Source organism: Oncorhynchus nerka, linkage group LG25 (genome assembly GCF_034236695.1).
Source record: "Oncorhynchus nerka isolate Pitt River linkage group LG25, Oner_Uvic_2.0, whole genome shotgun sequence".
Taxonomy (NCBI): Eukaryota; Metazoa; Chordata; class Actinopteri; order Salmoniformes; family Salmonidae; genus Oncorhynchus; species Oncorhynchus nerka.
In genome coordinates, this window is record NC_088420.1 from 44,863,190 (window position 1) to 44,883,707 (window position 20,518).

General features: G+C 41.2%; 1 protein-coding gene across 1 annotated transcript in view; it reads right to left on the reverse strand.

The window, feature by feature from the left end:
* The window catches only part of LOC115109561 (transcription factor RFX4), a 30,559-nt gene extending 10,264 nt beyond the window's left edge, over nucleotides 1-20,295 (reverse strand). The window contains exons 1-13 of the mRNA XM_029634575.2: nucleotides 20,253-20,295; nucleotides 17,854-17,940; nucleotides 17,254-17,314; nucleotides 13,928-14,051; nucleotides 11,099-11,160; nucleotides 10,466-10,679; nucleotides 8,298-8,375; nucleotides 3,320-3,483; nucleotides 2,627-2,727; nucleotides 2,390-2,448; nucleotides 2,116-2,260; nucleotides 1,256-1,350; nucleotides 511-628 (exon numbers count right to left, since the gene is read on the reverse strand). Of these exons, the coding sequence (XP_029490435.1) occupies nucleotides 511-628; nucleotides 1,256-1,350; nucleotides 2,116-2,260; nucleotides 2,390-2,448; nucleotides 2,627-2,727; nucleotides 3,320-3,483; nucleotides 8,298-8,375; nucleotides 10,466-10,679; nucleotides 11,099-11,160; nucleotides 13,928-14,051; nucleotides 17,254-17,314; nucleotides 17,854-17,940; nucleotides 20,253-20,295 (1,351 nt within the window). The remainder of the gene's footprint in view (nucleotides 1-510; nucleotides 629-1,255; nucleotides 1,351-2,115; nucleotides 2,261-2,389; nucleotides 2,449-2,626; nucleotides 2,728-3,319; nucleotides 3,484-8,297; nucleotides 8,376-10,465; nucleotides 10,680-11,098; nucleotides 11,161-13,927; nucleotides 14,052-17,253; nucleotides 17,315-17,853; nucleotides 17,941-20,252) is intronic.
* Between the last annotated feature and the right edge of the window lie 223 nt (nucleotides 20,296-20,518).

Genomic DNA, 20,518 nt, shown 5'->3' on the forward strand with positions numbered 1-20,518 from the left:
AAAACACTGCAACCAGCTGTGGCTTTGATATTAACAGACAGGCCTGAAGGGGAGAGGAGAGGGAAGGGGAGTCATTTTTTAAACATTTTACAGCCCCTATATATTTCAGTGCCTTGGTCATGCACCGCTAGCTAGTAAAGTAAAGGCTAGGGGTGCCATGCCAACAAGGCAGCCATCTTACGACCACGCTTTCCCTCTGTTTTGGATTGGGAGAACAATCGAAGGGGATTCTCTGCTTTTCTTATGATCATTTCCCAAAAATGGGTGAGGGGCTTAAACTACTTTTGGACCTGTGCATAGTAGCATATTCATATCTCAGTTCAGCACGTTTTGGGACAATGCCCTGGGTAATCTGTTTGTGTTCTTCAAAGTATTTTCTAGTCAACTACTGTCTGACACTAGTGACACCAGCAACATGCTCCAATAACATTACATAACCCCCCTATAACAAACTGTTTTCCTGTGTCGGCTAATACATGCCCCAGCCCAATGCTAGATCCAACCACTCACCAAAGCTAGGCGCACTGTGGAGGGTCATATCCCGGATGACTCGTGTCCCGAAACACGACCACATGAGCAGGAACTGCTGGGCCACCTTCTTCAGGCACCCAGGCCTCTTCCCTGCCACCTAAAGGGGACATTTCCATGAGAAAAGAAGGGGAGGGTTGGGGAGGGAGAGAATTAACCCCTGGGATCGTATTGGGGCTTAACCCTCAGGAACGAAAAACATGTCAACAAGTTAACTATTTAATTTGCCCCTGGGGACAGGCCTTCCCATTGAACCATTGTCTGGGGAGTCCAGGACGTTGCCAGGGCAACAACATTTTACAAGCCCATATCTGGAGCATAATGGCCGCAAATGGGAGCCATGAAGACATCATTAACTAGGAGAGTGGCTCTGCATCAGCATGGGGAAACGGATGTCATTCAAATGCATAGTTTATTTTTAAAGGGCCATAATCCTTACTGATTTGCTGTATAAATATACTTCAACAATAAAATAACACATTGTCGTCCAGAATGGCCTTGGTAAATGTAACACATACGTCACTGTGGACATTTTTAGGGGGACAATTGAAGAGGTTATTTCTATACTTTCCCCCTACAAACAGCATACGCCATGCTGTAGCAATAGTAGAAAGCACATGCCTCAAGAAGATGTCTGGATGTTTTCTGATGATATATCCTAGATCTTAACAGGGCATAAAAAAATATGTTTTTGTGGAAATATGAAGTCATGAGTTCTTTAACTGACCTTGACAACACAGCGGTCCACCATGGAGTCCAGCCACTCTATGTAGCCCTCTATAGGAGACTGCTCCTCCAAAAGACGGTCAAACTCCTGGTACACTGAGAGAGGAAGGAGACGAGAGCTGCATCTAGCCACAGTTTGTCAACACATAGCAACAGATAACAATTTGGATCAAATTAAGAAGTGGAAAAATTGTAGTGTGTGGACCTAAATAACCATTACTTAAATCAATCAAACTACCAAAACCAGCAGCATATACAGTATGTATTGTATGTGGCTATGTATCTTATTTGTTGCTATTGTGCATAATTTCTCTTTGTCTAATAGAACAGAATTAGAGTTTTTTATGCGACACCAGCCAATCTGTGACCTCTGACCCTATCACGGCCATTTCAGAGGGATACTGCTGAAATGAATTTGAGATGCTCCACGGGGTGTTTCAGAGCAGAGTCAACTTGCTTAACCTTTCAGCCTCCATCATTACGGCTTGACTTTCCTGGCCGTGGGAATGATTGTCCAATGGGTGACATCTACTGTGTGTTATTGGCAGTTGTGGGTGTGTGGGAATGAAGTGCATTTCTCTCCTACAATGCATGAAGGAGAGCAAGCAATTTAAGTAAAGTGTATTGGAGCTCAAGAGGGTTGTTTAGAATGTGGTTTCTAGACTTTGGGACTAAACGTAACTTCATGTGAATGCTGTTACAGGGATTGTGTATATGTGTGTGTGTGTGTGTGTGTGTGTGTGTGTGTGTGTGTGTGTGTGTGTGTGTGTGTGTGTGTGTGTGTGTGTGTGTGTGTGTGTGTGTGTTTGTGCACATAAGTCTGTGTCTGCGTTCCTACGTGTGGGCTTGTCTTGCCCTTACAGTGGATGATGAGCCGCCGTTGCTCCTCCCGTGTGTCCTCCATGGTGTAAAGTGTCTGCTTGGTGATGCTGTTCAGGTCCACGTTCCTCCAGTCCTCCATCATCTGAAAGGTGATGTCTGCACTGTGGATCACCGTCCGCGACGCCTTCCCAGAGACGCATCAAAACACACATTATTAGATAGTGCATTATTAGATGGTGATACACACTGCATATATCTTTATCAGTCATATCATCATGTGGATTTCATTACATTGATACAGGGATATAGCTACCTGACATAGATGGTTCAAAGATGTCTGCCGCTTGAGAACCTGAGAAAATCTTCTAGATACTGTGGATGAAATGGAGAGGAAATATGAACTGTTGTGCTTTATACAGAATACCATTTAGCTATCGGAACCAGTATTCTAAAATCGGCGCTTTCTTCTTATTCTAAGACTCAGTATATCATCATTGTTGTCATAATAGGAGTAAGAGTAACAATGTTATTTTTCAATGCAGACACCTACATTCGAACTTGATATTCCTCAGGTTTTCAGGCAGGTCGTGAAGTGCTACTTTAAGCCACTCATCCAGCTGTTTGGCAAACTTCCGGATAACCTGGGTCAAACTGGATCAACACACATAGAGTACATCTAAATTACATCACAAATAACGAGGCAAAACGAGGCTATAAGGCTCTATCTGCAGTTTTGCCAAACAAATTGTCATTGACATAGCCTTGTTCTGTTCAATGTTCTTTACCCATATACTCTAAATACCCCAATTCATGTTGTTAAGTTAAAAAGAAGATCAAAATTGCTGACACCATTCAAACCAATGAGGGTTCAGAACTTTAAAGCCAATTGTCTCAGAATCACATTTAGGCAGATAGAACCTTATAGTCCCAACCCACTGGGCACAGATGTCATTTCAACATCTATTCCACATTGGGTCAACGTAATTGTATAACGTGGAAACAACATTGATTCAACCAGTGTGTGCCCAGTGGGAAGCTCTCAAAATGGCAAGTTTGCCAAGCCAGTCTTTTAAACAAACAATATACAGGTCAAAGTATGTTTAAAACTGTGTGGATCTCATGGACTGTCAGTCTTTGCATTCATAGATCTGTCTATGAATTTGAAATGTTGGGCTGAAACACAGGATTGTAGTATTACTCATCCCTGGGGAGTGGATAGGAGCGACAGTGCACACTCATTCACCTATCAGGCAGTGCTTGAAGGACTGTGGGCATGAGAACCCCAGAGATTGCCTTATAGAGGATGGAGTCACAGACGCCCACAATGTTGACCACAGTGGAGGAGCCCAGGACAGGGAGCATGTGCGGGGGCATGCCCTGCCAAAAGTGCAGCAGGAAGCTCTGGACCTGGAGACACCCAAGAGAGGAGGGTTATAGGAGGGTTATTGTCTTAACATCATGTACAATACAACTAAAGAGACTAGAGAGACTTAAACAATATTGATGAACAATATTGTGAATTCAAGTTAGAAGCAGTTTCTTGTGATAGACTTGTAGCAGGTTTTAATTTGGAATCATAATCTTTTCTTTTTTTGAACAAATTTCAAAAAGAGAATAAAAAAAGTCCACAAAAAAATAACCACAAAGGCCTGATCCATTTAGTGGGACTGGTAAATAAAGGGGCATCTTTTATTTTATTTATTTATTTCACCTTTATTTAACCAGGTAGGCTAGTTGAGAACAAGTTCTCATTTACAACTGTGACCTGGCCATAGTAAAGCAAAGCAGTGCAACGCAAACAACAACACAGAGTTACACATGGAGTAAACAAATATACAGTCAATAATACAATTGAAAAAGTTTATATACAGTGTGTGCAAATGAGGTAGGATCAGGGAGGTAAGGCAATAAATAGGCCATAGTGGCTAAATAATTACAATATAGCAATTAAACACTGGAGTGATAGATGTGCAGAAGATGAGTGTGCAAGTAGAGATAACAGAAAATAACAGTATGGGGATGAGGTAGTTGGATGGGCTATTTACAGATGAGCTATGTACAGGTGCAGTGATCTGTGAGCTGCTCTGACAGCTGGTGCTTAAAGCTAGTGAGGGAGATGTGAGTCTCCAGCTTCAGTGATTTTTGCAGTTCGTTCCAGTCATTGGCTGCAGAGAACTGGAAGGAAAGCCAGCCGATAGAGGAATTGGCTTTGGGGGTGACCAGTGAAATATACCTGCTGGGGCGCGTGCTACGGGTGGGTGCTGCTATGGTGACCAGTGAGCTGAAATAAGGCGGAGCTTTACCTAGCAAAGACTTATAGATGACTTGGAGCCAGTGGGTTTGACGACGAATATGAAGCGAGGGCCAGCCAACGAGAGCATACAGATCGCAGTGATGGGTAGTATACAGTATGGGGCTTTGGTGACAAAACGGATGACACTGTGATAGACTGCATCCAATTTATTGAGTAGAGTGCTGGAGGCTATTTTGTAAATGACATCGCCGAAGTCAAAGATCGGTAGGATAGTCAGTTTTACGAGGGTATGTTTGGCAGCATGAGTGAAGGAGGCTTTGTTGTGAAATAGGAAGCCGATTCTAGATTTAACTTTGGATTGGAGATGTTTAATGTGAGTCTGGAAGGAGAGATTACAGTCTAACCAGACACCTAGGTATTTGTAGTTGTCCACATATTCTAAGTCAGAACCGTCCAGAGTAGTGATGCTGGATGGGCGGGCAGGTGTGGGCAGCGATCGGTTGAAGAACATGCATTTAGTTTTACTTGCATTTAAGAGCAGTTGGAGGCCAAGGAAGGAGAGTTGTATAGCATTGAATCTCTTCTGGAGGTTAGTTAACACAGTGTCCAAGGAGGGGCCAGAAGTATACAGAATGGTGTCATCTGCGTAGAGGTGGATCAGGGACATCATTGATGTATACAGAGAAAAGAGTCTGCCCGAGGATTGAACTCTTTGGCATCGCCATAGAGACTGCCAGAGGTCCGCACAACAGGCCCTCCGATTTGACGCACTGAACTCTTGTCTGAGAAGTAGTTGGTGAACCAGGCGAGGCAGTCATTTGAGAAACCAAGGCTGTTGAGTCTGCCGATAAGAATGTGGTAATTGACAGAGTCGAAAGCCTTGGCCAGGTCGATGAATACAGCTGCACAGTATTGTCTCTTATCGATGGCGGTTATGATATCATTAAGGACCTTGAGCGTGGCTGAGGTGCACCCATGACCAGCTCGGAAACCAGTTTGCATAGCGGAGAAGGTACGGTGGGATTCGAAATGGTCGGTGATCTGTGTGTTAACTTGGCTTTCGAAGACCTTAGAAAGGCAGGGAATGATAGATATAGGTCTGTAGCAGTTTGGGTCTAGAATGTCTCCCCCTTTGAAGAGGGTGATGACCATGGCAGCTTTCCAATCTTTGAGGATATCAGACGATATGAAAGAGAGGTTGAACAGGCTAGTAATAGGGGTTGCAACAATTTTGGCGGATAATTTTAGAAAGAGAGGGTCCAGATTGTCTAGCCCGGTTGATTTGTAGGGGTCCAGATTTTGCAGATCTTTCAGAACACCAGCTATCTGGATTTGGGTGAAGGAGAAATGGGGAGGCTTGGGCAAGTTGCTGTGGGGGTCGCATGGCTCTTGACCGGGGTCGGGGTAGCCAGGTGAAAAGCATGGCCAGCCGTAGAAAAATTCTTATTGAAATTCTCAATTAGCGCAGATTTATTGGTGGTGACAGTGTTTCCTAGCCTCAGTGCAGTGGGCAGCTGGGAGGAGGTGCTCTTATTTTATTTTATTTATTTATTTCACCTTTATTTAACCAGGTAGGCTAGTTGAGAACAAGTTCTCATTTGCAACTGCGACCTGGCCAAGATAAAGCATAGCAGTGTGAACAGACAACACAGAGTTACACATGGAGTAAACAATTAACAAGTCAATAACACAGTAGAAAAAAAAATGGGCAGTCTATATACAATGTGTGCAAAAGGCATGAGGAGGTAGGCGAATAATACAATTTTGCAGATTAACACTGGGGTGATAAATGATCAGATGGTCATGTACAGGTAGAGATATTGGTGTGCAAAAGAGCAGAAAAGTAAATAAATAAATAAAAAAAACAGTATAAAAACAGTATGGGAATGAGGTAGGTGAAAATGGGTGGGCTATTTACCAATAGACTATGTACAGCTGCAGCGATTGGTTAGCTGCTCGGATAGCTGATGTTTGAAGTTGGTGAGGGAGATAAAAGTCTCAACTTCAGCGATTTTGCAGTTCGTTCCAGTCACAGGCAGCAGAGTACTGGAACGAAAGGCAGCCAAATGAGGTGTTGGCTTTAGGGATGATCAGTGAGATACACCTGCTGGACCGTGTGCTACGGATGGGTGTTGTCATCGTGACCAGTGAACTGAGATAAGGCGGAGCTTTACCTAGCATGGACTTGTAGATGACCTGGAGCCAGTGGGTCTGGCGACGAATATGTAGCGAGGGCCAGCCGACTAGAGCATACAAGTCGCAGTGGTGGGTGGTATAAGGTGCTTTGGTGACAAAACGGATGGCACTATGATAGACTGCATCCAGTTTGCTGAGTAGAGTGTTGGAAGCCATTTTGTAGATGACATCGCCGAAATCGAGGATCGGTAGTATAGTCAGTTTTACTAGGGTAAGCTTGGCAGCGTGAGTGAAGGAGGCTTTGTTGCGGAATAGAAAGCCGACTCTTGATTTGATTTTCGATTGGAGATGTTTGATGTGAGTCTGGAAGGAGAGTTTAGAGACTGCCAGAGGACCGGACAGCATGCCCTCCGATTTGACACACTGAACTCTGTCTGCAAAGTAATTGGTGAACCAGGCAAGGCAGTCATCCGAGAAACCGAGGCTATTGAGTCTGCCGATAAGAATATGATGATTGACAGAGTCGAAAGCCTTGGCGAGGTCGATGAAGACTGCTGCACAGTACTGTCTTTTATCGATGGCGGTTATGATATCGTTTAGTACCTTGAGCGTGGCTGAGGTGCACCCGTGACCGGCTCGGAAACCAGATTGCACAGCGGAGAAGGTACGGTGGGAACACGGGCAACCTTATTCTCCATGGACTTTACAGTGTCCCAGAACCTTTTGGAGTTTGTGCTACAGGATGCACATTTCTGTTTGAAAAAGCTAGCCTTTGCTTTCCTAACTGCCTATGTATATTGGTTCCTAACTTCCCTGAAAAGTTGCATATCGCGGGGACTATTTGATACTAATGCAGTACGCCACAGGATGTTTTTGTGCTGGTCAAGGGCAGTCAAGTCTGGAGTGAACCAAGGGCTACAGTGGGGCAAAAAGTATTTAGTCAGCCACAAATTGTGCAAGTTCTCCCACTTAAAAAGATGAGAGAGGCCTGTAATTTTCATCACAGGTACGTACACTTCAACTATGACAGACAAAATGAGAGAAAAAATCCAGAAAATCACATTGTAGGATTTTTTATGAATTTATTTGCAAATTATGGTGGAAAATATTATTTGTTCCTGGTTCTAAATTTTTTAAATGGGGCATGCTTATTTTAAGATGGTGAGGAAGGCACTTTTAACGAATAACCAGGCATCCTCTACTGACGGAATGAGGTCAATATCCTTCCAGGATACCCGGGCCAGGTTGATTAGAAAGGCCTGCTAGCTGAAGTGTTTTAGGGAGCGTTTGACAGTGATGAGGGGTGGTCGTTTGACTGCAGACCCATTACGGACACAGGCAATGAGGCAGTGATCGCTGAGGTCCTCATTGAAGACAGCAGAGGTTTATTTGGAGGGCAGGTTGGTTAGGATGATATCTATAAGGTTGCCCGTGTTTACAGATTTGGGTTTGTACCTGGTAGGTTCATTGATCATTTGTGTGAAATTGAGAGCATCAAGCTTAGATTGTAGGATTGTTAAGCATGTCCCAGTTTAGGTCACCTAACAGCACGCGCTCTGAAGATAGATGGGGGGCAATCAATTCACATATGGTGTCTAGGGCAACAGAGGAACAGAGGAGGAGTAGGATAAGGGTACGGTTATAAGAACTGTCCGTCTAGTACGTTTGGAACAGAGAGTAGAAGGAGCAGGTTTCTGGGCGTGATAGAATAGATTCAAGGCATAATGTACAGACAAAGGTATTCTAGGATGTGAATACAGTTGAGGTAAAACTATGCATTGAGTGACGATGAGAGAGATATTGAGATGGACAGATGTGAAAAGTGGCTTGCCTCGTCAAAGTTTGCGCGTATTACTGTATCCAGTATCCTCTGGCAGTGAGTTCTGTACATCATGATGAACGTTGACACCTGTAGGAAAATGCAGAGAACACTGAGTTACACAGTGCATTCGGAAAGTATTCAGACCCCTTGACTTTTTCCACATTTTGTTACGTAACAACCTTATTCAAAAATGTATTAAATTGTTTTTTCCCTCATCAATCTACACACAATACCTCATAATGACAAAGCAAAAACAGGTTTTTAGAAATATTTGCAAATGTATAAACATTGTTTAACTGAAATTACATATACATAAGTATTCAGACCCTTTACTCAGTACTTTGTTGAAGAACTTTTGGCAGCGATTACAGCCTTGAATCTTATTGGGTATGATGCTACAGGCTTGGCACAAGCTCTATCAGGTTGTATGGGGAGCATCGATGCACAGCTATTTTCAGGTTTATCCAGAGATGTTCAATCAGGTTCAAGTCCGGGCTCAGGCAGGGCCACTCAAGGACATTCAGAGACTTGTCCTGAAGCCACTCCTGTGTTGTCTTGGCTGTGTGCTTAGGGTCGTTGCCCTGTTGGAAGGTGAACCTTCGCCTCAGTCTGAGGTTCTGAACACTCTGGAGCAGGTTTTCATCAAGGATCTCTCTGTACTTTTCTCCAGTCATCTTTCCCTTGATCCTGACTAGTATCCCAGTCCCTGCCGCTGAAACACATCCCCACAGCATGATGCTGCCACCACCATGCTTCACCGTAGGGATGGTGCCAAGTTTCCTCCAGACGTAACATTTGGCATTCAGGCCAAAGAGTTCAATCTTGGTTTCGTCACTCCAGAGAGTTTTGTTTCTCATGGTCTCAGAGTGCTTTAGGTGCCTTTTTGCAAACTCTAAGCGGGCTTTCATGTGCCTTCCGTCTGGCCACTCTACCATAAAGGCCTGAGTGGTGGAGTGCTGCCGAGATAGTTGTCTTTCTGGAAGGTTCTCCCATCTCTCAGCTCTGTTAGAGTGACCATCGTGTTCTTCGTCACCTCCCTGACCAAGACCTTTCTCCCCCGATAGCTCAGTTTGGCCGGGGGGCCAGCTCTCAGAAGAGTCTTGGTGGTTTCAAATGTCTTCCATTTAAGAATGATGGAGGCCACTGTGTTCTTGGGGACCTTCAATCCACAGAAATGTTTTGATACCCTTCCCCAGATCTGTGTCGGAGCTCACCGGACAATTCCTTTGAACCTCATGGCTTGGTTTTTGCTCTGACATGCATTGTCAACTGTGGGACCATATACAGACAGGTGTGTGCCTTTCCAAATCATGTCCAATCAATTGAATTTACCACAGGAGGACTCCAATCAAGTTGTAGAAGCATCTCAAGGATGAGCAATAGATTCAGGATGCACCTGAGCTCAATTTCGAGACATCAAAGGGTCTGAATACTTATGTAAATAAGGTATTTCTTTTAAAAATGTTGTCTAAATGTTTTTGCTTTGTCGTTATGAGGTATTGTGTGTAGATTGAGGGGGGGAAATTATTTAATCAATTTTAGAATAAGTCAGTAACGTAATAAAATGTGAAAAAGTCAAGAGGCTTGAATGCTTTCTTAATGTACTCTAAATGCATGGCAATAACGTGGTCCAAGTCGGTAACACACTTCTACTTATCAAAGGGACATACTGTTTCTTAGTGACTTTCTTAGTGAATGACCAGGATGCTGCTTCAGTTAGGATATATTCTAATCGGGGAACTGGATTCAACTACAATATTTATACGGCAGCTAGTGTTTTCAAGTGATATAATACACGAAGAGATTGATACAAAAAACAAGACAATAAATCCCTTCCAAGAGCCTCAGCAGCAATAAATACCTGCAACAGGTCCCACGCCAAAACTATGTTACATAAAACCAGCTTTAGAGATCAGCAACTCACAAACCATTGAAAATGATGACCCCCTCTTTTAAAAGCAGGACAGCTAGAGCTTGTCCTTTGTCCCGCACTGGATCTTATTATCTCCCCACAAGATTAAGAGTTAGTGAGAAGCCAGAAACATATAAATCCTCAAGGTCCTTCTTCTCTTAACCCAGACTCAGTGAAGGTCCGGGGCAGATAAAAGGAGAGAGCCAGAGGGTGCGAGAGGGACGAAAGAGGAGGGGGTTGTGGGACGTTTTAGAGTCCTGTTTACCTTCTCTTCTGACAGACTGGCGGGCAGATTTAGGTCTTTGACATTTGGAAAGTCTGGCAGGAGCGTCCCCAGTTTGGAGCGTGGTGAATACGCCACTGTTTGCTTGGTGACCTCCTTCTTGCCAGTCTCGTTCACCCACGCCGCCCCCTTCTTGGAATACATCACATCGTAGTACTGGGAACTCTCCTTCACAGCGATGCCATAGTAGTGGTACCTTTAGAGAATAGTTGTTAGAGATGTGTATAAATGGAAAATAAAGTTTTCACAGTCATCTTTTCTTGCTGTGGATTTATTTGACCAACATTTCCACTAAAGAGCCTTAATCTGGGTGTGAGGGTGTGGCAGGTCATCATAGGATTTTGAGGGGTTGCATCCTCAAATAGTGAAGAGTACTGGCTTGAAGAATCCTTAAAAGCAGGCTCTCACTCTTCACTATCTCCATCCAACTATCATTCTCCGATACGGAGTATTTTTTCATTGAAAGGTTGAACTTTTAACTTTCATCATACGAAACAATGGTGTTTCTCTTGAATTAAAGAAAAAAATATGAAAACCAATGTGCACAAAGAAGGACATGACAGCTCATGCATTGAGGAATTTTGATCTTAAAAGTAGAAAACAACGTTGACTTACTTTGACTGTCCCCTGGTCCCCAGTCTTCTTGTGGTTAGTTGTGGAAACTGTTGTCTAATAATCTGTTAGAATCAGAGAATTTTGAAGTGTATCAATTATTTTTCCTCTGTGAGATTCTTCATGCTTTTTCATGTGTATATCCTCCATGTAAAGCACCTATTAAAAATGCATTATCACTCTTGACAGGATATCACACTGTAGATGTAAAGGAAGAGATACACTAAAAGGACAACTCAAGAAAAAAGTCCACAATTTCCTCAGCTAGAGGCTGAAGTAACAACCCCATCCAGAATTATTGATATTCTTGTACAGCTCAAAGAATGACAGGAAAATCCATATTGAACATATCAATGAATCAAGTGAAAGTATCTCAAATGTTTTGGGTTTAGTATCTGTTTAATGAGGTCTGTTCTAGATGTGAAGAGCTGTGAAGTTCCCAGAGCCTTAACCCCAGGGAGGTCTGTATTGGAGAAAAAGGCTTTGGGAACCATTTTTTTTTTTTTACATGTTCAGGGGTATTATTTTTTATATATATTAAAAACCTCTACAAAATCTCTCCCCTCCCCCTTTTTCTTTTTGTCCATGAGATTGGCTCCTTGGTTCAAGCTCCTGGTGCAGAAACTTTAGCAAACAGTGGAGCTTTCCATTGTGTGGGGTGAAAAAAGAGGCCAAGCTGTGAAGTTTCTGTCAAGCCCCGCTTGATAAATGAGCAGACAGGGAGGCAGCCCAGGCCCTTGCTCGTTTTTTTGTCCCGAATCAATGAAGCCTTCCTAAAGGACACCCCACACTGCTCCAGCCACTGATCTAACATTCCGCAACATCTCACCCTTCCAAATTTCCTTTAATTACACATTAATCCAGGCCCCTTCTCTTTTTCAATATCCTCCGACAGGAGCTGGGGAGGGATGGGGTGGGGGAGTGGGATGAGGATGGGGCTGGGGGTCAGGGTCCGGGTGTTCGGGGTGGCTGGGAGTAGTTGGGTAAACGGGCGTCTCTGGGTTTCGGGAACAGAGGCGAGCATGTTTGCTCTAGCTGGGTAATCAGTCCAGTGGTTTTCAGAGGAACCATCAGTGGGCTGTTCCGTTGGCTCTCAATAACTACAGTACTTTCAGAAAGTATTCAGACCCCTTGACTTTTTCCACATTTTGTTAGGTTAGGTTGTTATTATAAAATTCATTCAATTGTTTTTCCCCCCTCAACATCTACACACAATACCTAATAACAACAAAGCAAAAACAGGTTTTAAGAAATTGTTGCTAAATTATATATATTAAAAAAAACATTACATTTACAAAAGTATTCAGACCCTTTACTCAGTACTTTGTTGAAGCACCTTTGGCATCGATTACAGCCTCGAGTCTTCTTGGGTATGACGCTACAAGCTTGGCACACGTGTGTGTATTTGGGGAGTTTCTCCCATTCTTCTCTGCAGATCCTCTCAAGCTCTGTCAGGGTGGATGGGGAGCATTGCTGCACAGCTATTTTCAGATCTCTCCAGAGATGTTTGATCGAGTTAAAGTCCGGGCTCTGACAGGGCCACTCAGAGACTTGTCCTGAAGCCACTCCTGCGTTGTCTTGGCTGTGTGCTTAGAGTCGTTGTCCTGTTGGAAGGTTTCCTCCAGATGTGACGCTTGGCATACAGGCTAAAGAGTTCAATCTTGGTTTCATCAGACAAGATAATCTTGTTTCACATGTTCTGAGAGTCTTTAGGTGCCTTTTGGCAAACTCCAAGTGGGCTGTCATGTGCCTTTTACTAAGGCGTGGCTTCCATCTGGCCACTATACCATAAAGGCCTGATTGGTGGAGTGCTGCAGAGATGGCTGTCCTTCTGGAATGTTCTCCCATCTCCACAGAGGAACTCTGGTGCTCTGTCAGAGTGACCATCGGGTTCTTGGTCACCTCCCTGACCAAGGCCCTTCTCCCCCGATTGCTCCGTTTGGCCAGGTGGCCAGCTCTAGGAAGAGTCTTGGTATTTCCAAACTTCTTCCATTTAAGAATGTTGGAAGCCACTGTGTTTTTGGGGACCTTCAATGCTGCAGACATTTTTTGGTACCCTTCCCCAGATCTGTGCCTCGACACAATCCTATCTCGGAGCTCTACGGACAATTCCTTTGACCTCATGGCTTGGTTTTTCCTCTGACATGCACTGTCAACTGTGGGACCTTATATATACAGGTGTTTGCCTTTCCAAATCATGTCCAATCAATTGAATTTTCCACAGGTGGACTCCATTCAAGTTGTAGAAACATCTCAAGGATGACCAATGGAAACAGGATGCATCTGAGCTCAATTTTCAGTCTCATAGCAAAAGGTCTGAAAATGTATGTAAATGTGGTATTTTAGTTTTTAGTTTTTAATAAATTAGCAACAATGTCTAAAAAACTTGTTTTTGTTTTGTCATTATGGGATATTGTGTGTAGATTTTTGAGGATTTTTATTTATTGAATCTATTTTAGAATAAGACCGTAACGTAACAAAATGTGGAAAAAGTCAAGGGGTCTGAATACTTCCCGAAGGCACTGTACATGTCGATATTACTTTGCAAATATACCGTTACAAGCCATGAGACTGATTTACATACACAATCAGTAAGCATGCTATTCAATGCTATTTATTTCCCCCTTCATGTTTTACTATTGTCTATGAAGAAGATAGTTCTGAAAAAGGTAACCTTCCTACGCAGGTATAGCCTACTGCACCAATGGGGCTATTTCACTTTCTCTTTCTGTGAAGTATTATGTTCACAACATTAGTTTGGGCTAAACCAAGCAGGCCCTCCTAAATTTACTGTTAAACTGGTCAGTGATGGGTCAGAGTGCTGTGTCCTACCTTCCCAAAGCTGGCGGCGTTGACAGGCTGTGTGTCGTGCTTCTCACAGAAGTCCAGGTAGTGCATGTAGAGAGCACTGCGGGGGATACAAACCCCTTCTGCAATCTCATAGTTCTCCTCCAGCCTGTAGGTGAAAAGCAGACCTGTCAGTCAATCCCCCCTGAATACCATGGACTTCTTACCGACCTCAAAGACATCTTTAGTCTGGCATCTACCGTATTTACCGGCATCCAAATAAAGTGTTACCCAGTTTACTCTTCAGTCAAGGGAAAGTTATTTTCTAGTGGACCATATTAGATTAATAATCTAACCTAAATTAGGAGCTACTTTGCGAAATTACATGTGGATTTATTTTTTAACATCTGGGAAAGATGGAACTACAACCATAATTTCAAAGCATAATATCTCTACTGTATAGCATAAATACTCTACTGTATAACATAATATATCCACTGTATAGCATAATATCTCTACTGTATAGCATAACATCTCTACTGTATAACATATTATCTCTACTGTATAGCATAAATACTCTACTGTATAGCATAATATCTCTACTGAATAGCATAAATACTCTACTGTATAGCATAATATCTCTACTGTATAGCATAATATCTCTACTGTATAGCATAAATACTCTACTGTATAGCATAATATCTCTACTGTATAGCATAATATCTCTACTGTATAGCATAAATACTCTACTGTATAGCATAATATCTCCACTGTATAGCATAATATCTATACTGTATAACATAATATCTCTACTGTATAGCATAAATACTCTACTGTATAACATAATATATCCACTGTATAGCATAATATCTCTACTGTATAGCATATATACTCTACTGTATAGCATAATATCTCTACTGTATAACATAATATATCCACTGTATAGCATAATATCTCTACTGTATAGCAGAAATACTCTACTGTATAGCATAATATATCTACTGTATAGCATAATATCTCTACTGTATAGCATAGATACTCTACTGTATAGCATAATATCTCCACTGTATAGCATAATAGCTCTACTGTATAGCATAATATCTCTACTGTATAGCATAGATACTCTACTGTATAGCATAATATCTCTACTGTATAGCATAATATCTCTACTGTATAGCATAGATACTCTACTGTATAGCATAATATCTCTACTGTATAGCATAATATCTCCACTGTATAGCATAATATCTCTACTGTATAGCATATATACTCTACTGTATAGCATAATATCTCTACTGTATAGCATAAATACTCTACTATATAACATATTATGCTATACAGTGGATATATTATCTCTACTGTATAGCATAAATACTCTACTGTATAGCATAATATCTCTACTGTATAGCATAATATCTCTACTGTATAGCATAATATCTCTACTGTATAGCATAATATCTCCACTGTATAGCATAATATCTCTACTGTATAGCATAATATCTCTACTGTATAGCATAATATCTCCACTGTATAGCATAATATCTCTACTGTATAGCATAATATCTCTACTGTATAGCATAAATACTCTACTGTATAACATATTATGCTATACAGTGGATATATTATCTCTACTGTATAGCATAAATACTCTACTGTATAGCATAATATCTCTACTGTATAGCATAATATCTCCACTGTATAGCATAATATCTCTACTGTATAGCATAATATCTCTACTGTATAGCATAAATACTTAACAAAACTAAGCATTAAAACATGCGTGAAGAGCTTCAAAGTGCTATAATACACTTATCGGTTGTGATCAATCACTCTTAGTAGCATACATGTAATACAATTCAGGATGATAAAAAAAGTTATTTTGAACTTCTCATGAACATAAAATGAACTGTGATGTCTGCTATTACTCACAAGTATCAAGAGGCTATGTACACCTGTATTTTAAGTGCAAAAGAAAGCAACAACTATTATTTTTTCTGTCCTATTACAGAGAAGTGTTAAATAAGAACATTTCACAGGAATACTCAATATTATGTCTCATGAACACCTCCCTCAAGCGATAAACCAAAACAAAAAGGACAATTTTAGGAGTGAGATGAAAATGGGAAATTCCCTCACTGCTGTTGAAATGTGAATGACTGTGTAATCCCTGGGGATTTACAACACTCCTCTATATTCCCATAGACCAGGTATATCTATCTAAATAGGAATCTATGTGTATGACAACAACACTATGAACGTTTGAACATCTTGAAGAACAATCTGGCCTTATTGGCCATGTACTCTTATAATCTCCATCTGGCACAGCAAGAAGAGGACTGGCCACCTCTCAGAGCCTGGTTCCTCTCTAGGTTTCTTCCTAGGGTTCTGCCTTTCTAGGGAGTTTTTCCTAGCCACCGTGCTTCTACCTACATCTGTATTGCTTGCTGTTTGGGGTTTTAGGCTAGGTTTCTGTATGGCACCTTATGACATTTGCTGATGTAAAAAGGGCTTTATAAATACATTTGATTGATTGATTGATTGAACACTACACAAACCAACCTGCTTCAACTACAGTGGCATGAAAATGACTGATAAACACATATTCACCACCCTTCAAAAAATGACATCTCCAACAAACAGACCAATCAGGTGTTTTCACCATTGTTGTTTTCACCAGAAGGAATGAAATATCAGGTACAGACAACAAATAATTAAACGAAGGAGAATGTCTTGACATAGCCAGCTTACTGTTTTAATTGTGTCTAATGAATACTATTCCCTTCTGATCATAAAAGGTGCAACTACACAGGTCTCTGGTCCTATGAATGCATGAAAATATTTATATTTTTGTGAAAAAGCCATTATACTAATTAAACCATCCTTCCAGCCCAACAGCGGCATCCATGTCATATTGTAAATGTAAACTGTAAGCACCCTTACAATGCTCACCAAAGCTGATGAATTGATAGTTCGCTTCTTAAAAGGTGCTGTTTGATGTTACAATTATGTCCTTCATCTTTACATGATTACATTTTATAGGCCACTACATGAGAAGACTGTATACTGTATATATCCTCAAACATATTTTTGCAAACAATATAAGAACAAAATAGGGAAATGCACTTGTTAATTGGATCAACAAACAAAAAACTAAATTGTAAATGCATCAAATAATACAAAATAAATGTGCAGAATAGTTCATGTGTGGAGAACATTGAATTAACATTACATCTCTAGAATTACAGCTTTAGGACAAAACAACATTATGCAAATCTGATTGGATTTTGTTGGACCAAGTTCCATACTTTCACCAAAAAGTAGAATGAATGAAATAAACAGGTCAGGAAAAAGGTGGATATAGGAACACTTACCATTGTAGGGTAGCTGGTGTTGAATGTGGTTTAGATGCCCTGTTGTTTTCTTTCTCCTCATCTTTCACAGACAAAAAAGGAATGTGTCAACTATTTTCAACCATCACACCTCTTCAATTTAGTACCTAGCCAGCGCAATATACATTTTTCATAAATAACCAGTTGCTGTGAATAAAAATGGTAAAATTTTAAATTCAATCTAAACTGATCAAGGCCAGACAAAAGGTTGATGCTTGATGCAGTACACTACAACTAAAAAAGTGATAGTTTCTCTCTTTATCCAACTATTCTACTCTGCAACAATCACCAATATTATGATTATGATAATCAGTGGATTATCACGGACATTTGTTATTGGCACGTTTTGTGAATAAATTTGTGTGCTTTATTTGAACAAATTCCAATCCTACAAGTGCACTGACTTTTGCCATATTTTGCGTATCTTATTATTGCGCACCTTTTTATAGCAAATATCAATTTAATCAATAGCACTCTTAATTTAGCCCCATGACAATAGATTATTTCAAGAGATATGTATCCATTGCTTTATGAGTTGGAGTAATAAATACAACATTAAAGCGTTATACAGTCACTGCTTACTTTCGTCATTGGACGTATTCCCCAGGGACGTGTGGCTGGAACACCGCTTGCTCTCGTTCTCGTTGAGGCATCTTTCAATCCAGCTCTCTAGAAAAAGGCAAGATGGCCCACAGATCAGGGGAAAGCCTACAGAAATGTACAATTGTAGGTTTCTTTCAGTAGCCCACGTGAGGATTAATTATTTATTAATTTGCGCTATGGCCCATCAAAATGTGGCAACAATTGGGTGGTCAGATTTGTCCAATATTTTGTTAGCCTACTCTATTGTCTCTAATCAATATCGGGCCTATTTCAAAATGTGGTTCACAAAAAAAGTTATCTCAATAAATCACAATCTAAAAATCGGGTTTGTTTATCAAAAGTTGACTTTGCTTAAAGCTGCAGCTGCAACAGGTGGCCTTTTTATACCTTAATTTTAAGTCACATTTTGCCAAATGCAAAAAAAAAGACCAAAGACTCAGTCTAGCTCACGTCTAAACAGTGCACAACCAGTTGCATATCACTGCCTACACACACTCATATGGTAACCTAATGTGACAGAGCAATTCGACTACAATCTATTGTTGGGGCCTAGCGCAGTTGTGCTTCTATTTGAAATGTTTTCACCAACACTGCAGGAATCATTCATTGTTCTTGAGGGGACTACAAGCGCGCACACTTGCCCAATTGAGTCCGCGCTCATTGCTAGAGCAGCCTCGCGACACAGAGGCCTTTGTCCCATTCTAATTTCTACTTAGAAATAGCTCAACTGGTGTCCTTTCTTGGGACAGAAACACTTCTAATATTTCTCGTAGTCCTGTAGATCCTGTTGCCCGCATGACAACAATCACCATAGTAGCAGTTGCCAGGTTTGACTGTTGGCAAGGCAACCTGTTCCATCCCATCAGAAGGGGTTGGAGAAGAGGTCATGGAAATAGAAAAGTTAGAGACTCCGAACTAAAAGGATAAATGAACATTTGGTTGATGAGTGGCACGCGCTGTTACAATAAATAGCCTAAGACATGAGCTAGAATGGTTTATCTCATGAATAAAATCAAACGTGTAGGCTATGCCTAATTTATCTTTGATCTTTGCAATGCCCTCATATTCTATAGCCTTAGGCCAGGCATTCGTTTTTAATTGTAAGAACAGAACAGCATGATAAGGCTGCCTGACATTGTTTACAATGAGAACACGTGCTGTCATCAGGTCCATCAAGTTTAAAGGAATGATCAAATTAATAAACAAAAATAATCATTATTGTCATCATCATAATTATTTATAATAATATCACCATCATTACATCACATTACATTACATCATTACAATTAATACCAGTACATTATTAGGCTGCCGTGTAACTTATTTAAATGTATTGTGCACTAGACTAGCTGATACTTTAAAATGTTTCCCCAATCATTGATGAAGTTAGTCCACTGAGGTGAAAATAATTCTCCATTGTAGCACTGATCCTTGGGTTGTAATTGAATCATTTGCCATGAGCACAGATAAAGTAGAGCTCTAAATAATTGGATTAAATTCGATCAACGGGCTAAACGGATCTCTGATAATTTTATAGGCACACTCTTTCATGTTAACCAACTCCCCACCAGACAGCGAATTACCATAAACAGCAGGGGGAAAAACTCCCCGACGATTATAAAGTAAAGTAAATAAACGAGTCGAATAAAATTAAGGATGACGTTAGATTAAGAGCACAATTAGAAAAACGCATAGCTAAAGCCGCAACATTCATTCTAACTAATTATAGCCTACATCTGAATATTATGGCTGTTACTTATAATCGCCTTATTTTAACATTTTAAGAGCCCACTTTTCAGAAGAAGGCTATTTCTGTTACTTTTGCGATACAATACGTTTACCATAAATATTTCGTTTTTGATATTACATCGAATTTACTTCTTGGGTCATGCCGTGCGACTTTATCCTGCTGCGGGCGACTGGCCGCTTATTTCAGAAGTTGTTTACAAGAAGCAGGTGCATCACAGGCTACAAGCGCCTCGAAGGCTTGGAAGATACTTTTTTCCCAAAGAAATTGAAAACTTTTAGGAATCCTGCTGTAAGTTGCTGAATGTAGTCTAATAGTTGACGTTTCATTCATGCTCCTTAATCAACGTTTAGGCACAAAATAAATGTCCTAATGTCATTCCATAATCAAACCACCCCTAAAACATGCTTTTTGTTGGTATATATTTGTCATGAGTTAATGGCACAAAACCACAATTTATCTTTTGTTGACGTCTTAAAGAAACTAAAATCTAACACATGGCTCTAAACTGGCTGTTTAGAAAGTCACAAATTCCCAGGGGCCCAGTGGCTATAGTGATCCACAACAGAAAGTGGTTCCCCATGCATCCTGATAAGGCAAGTCTGCAGTGTTGCAGGACAGGATGACCAACCTGTGGAATCCATATCAGGCTCCTCCAGCAGCCCACAATGCATCCTCTTCCCATCAACGGCACACTGGCTCCTCCAAGAAAATGGCTCTGTGCACGTCTCCCCCTCCTCAGTAGGTTTCCTCTTGTCTAGCTCCGTGTCTCCGTGACCACTGCCTATCCGTGGCAGGAGATGGTGAGGCTCTGGGCTCTGCTGAGAGAGGGGTGGTGTTGGTGGTGAGGGGAGGTGGTGGTGGGGGGGGGGGGGGGACTCCAGAAATCCAGCGGGG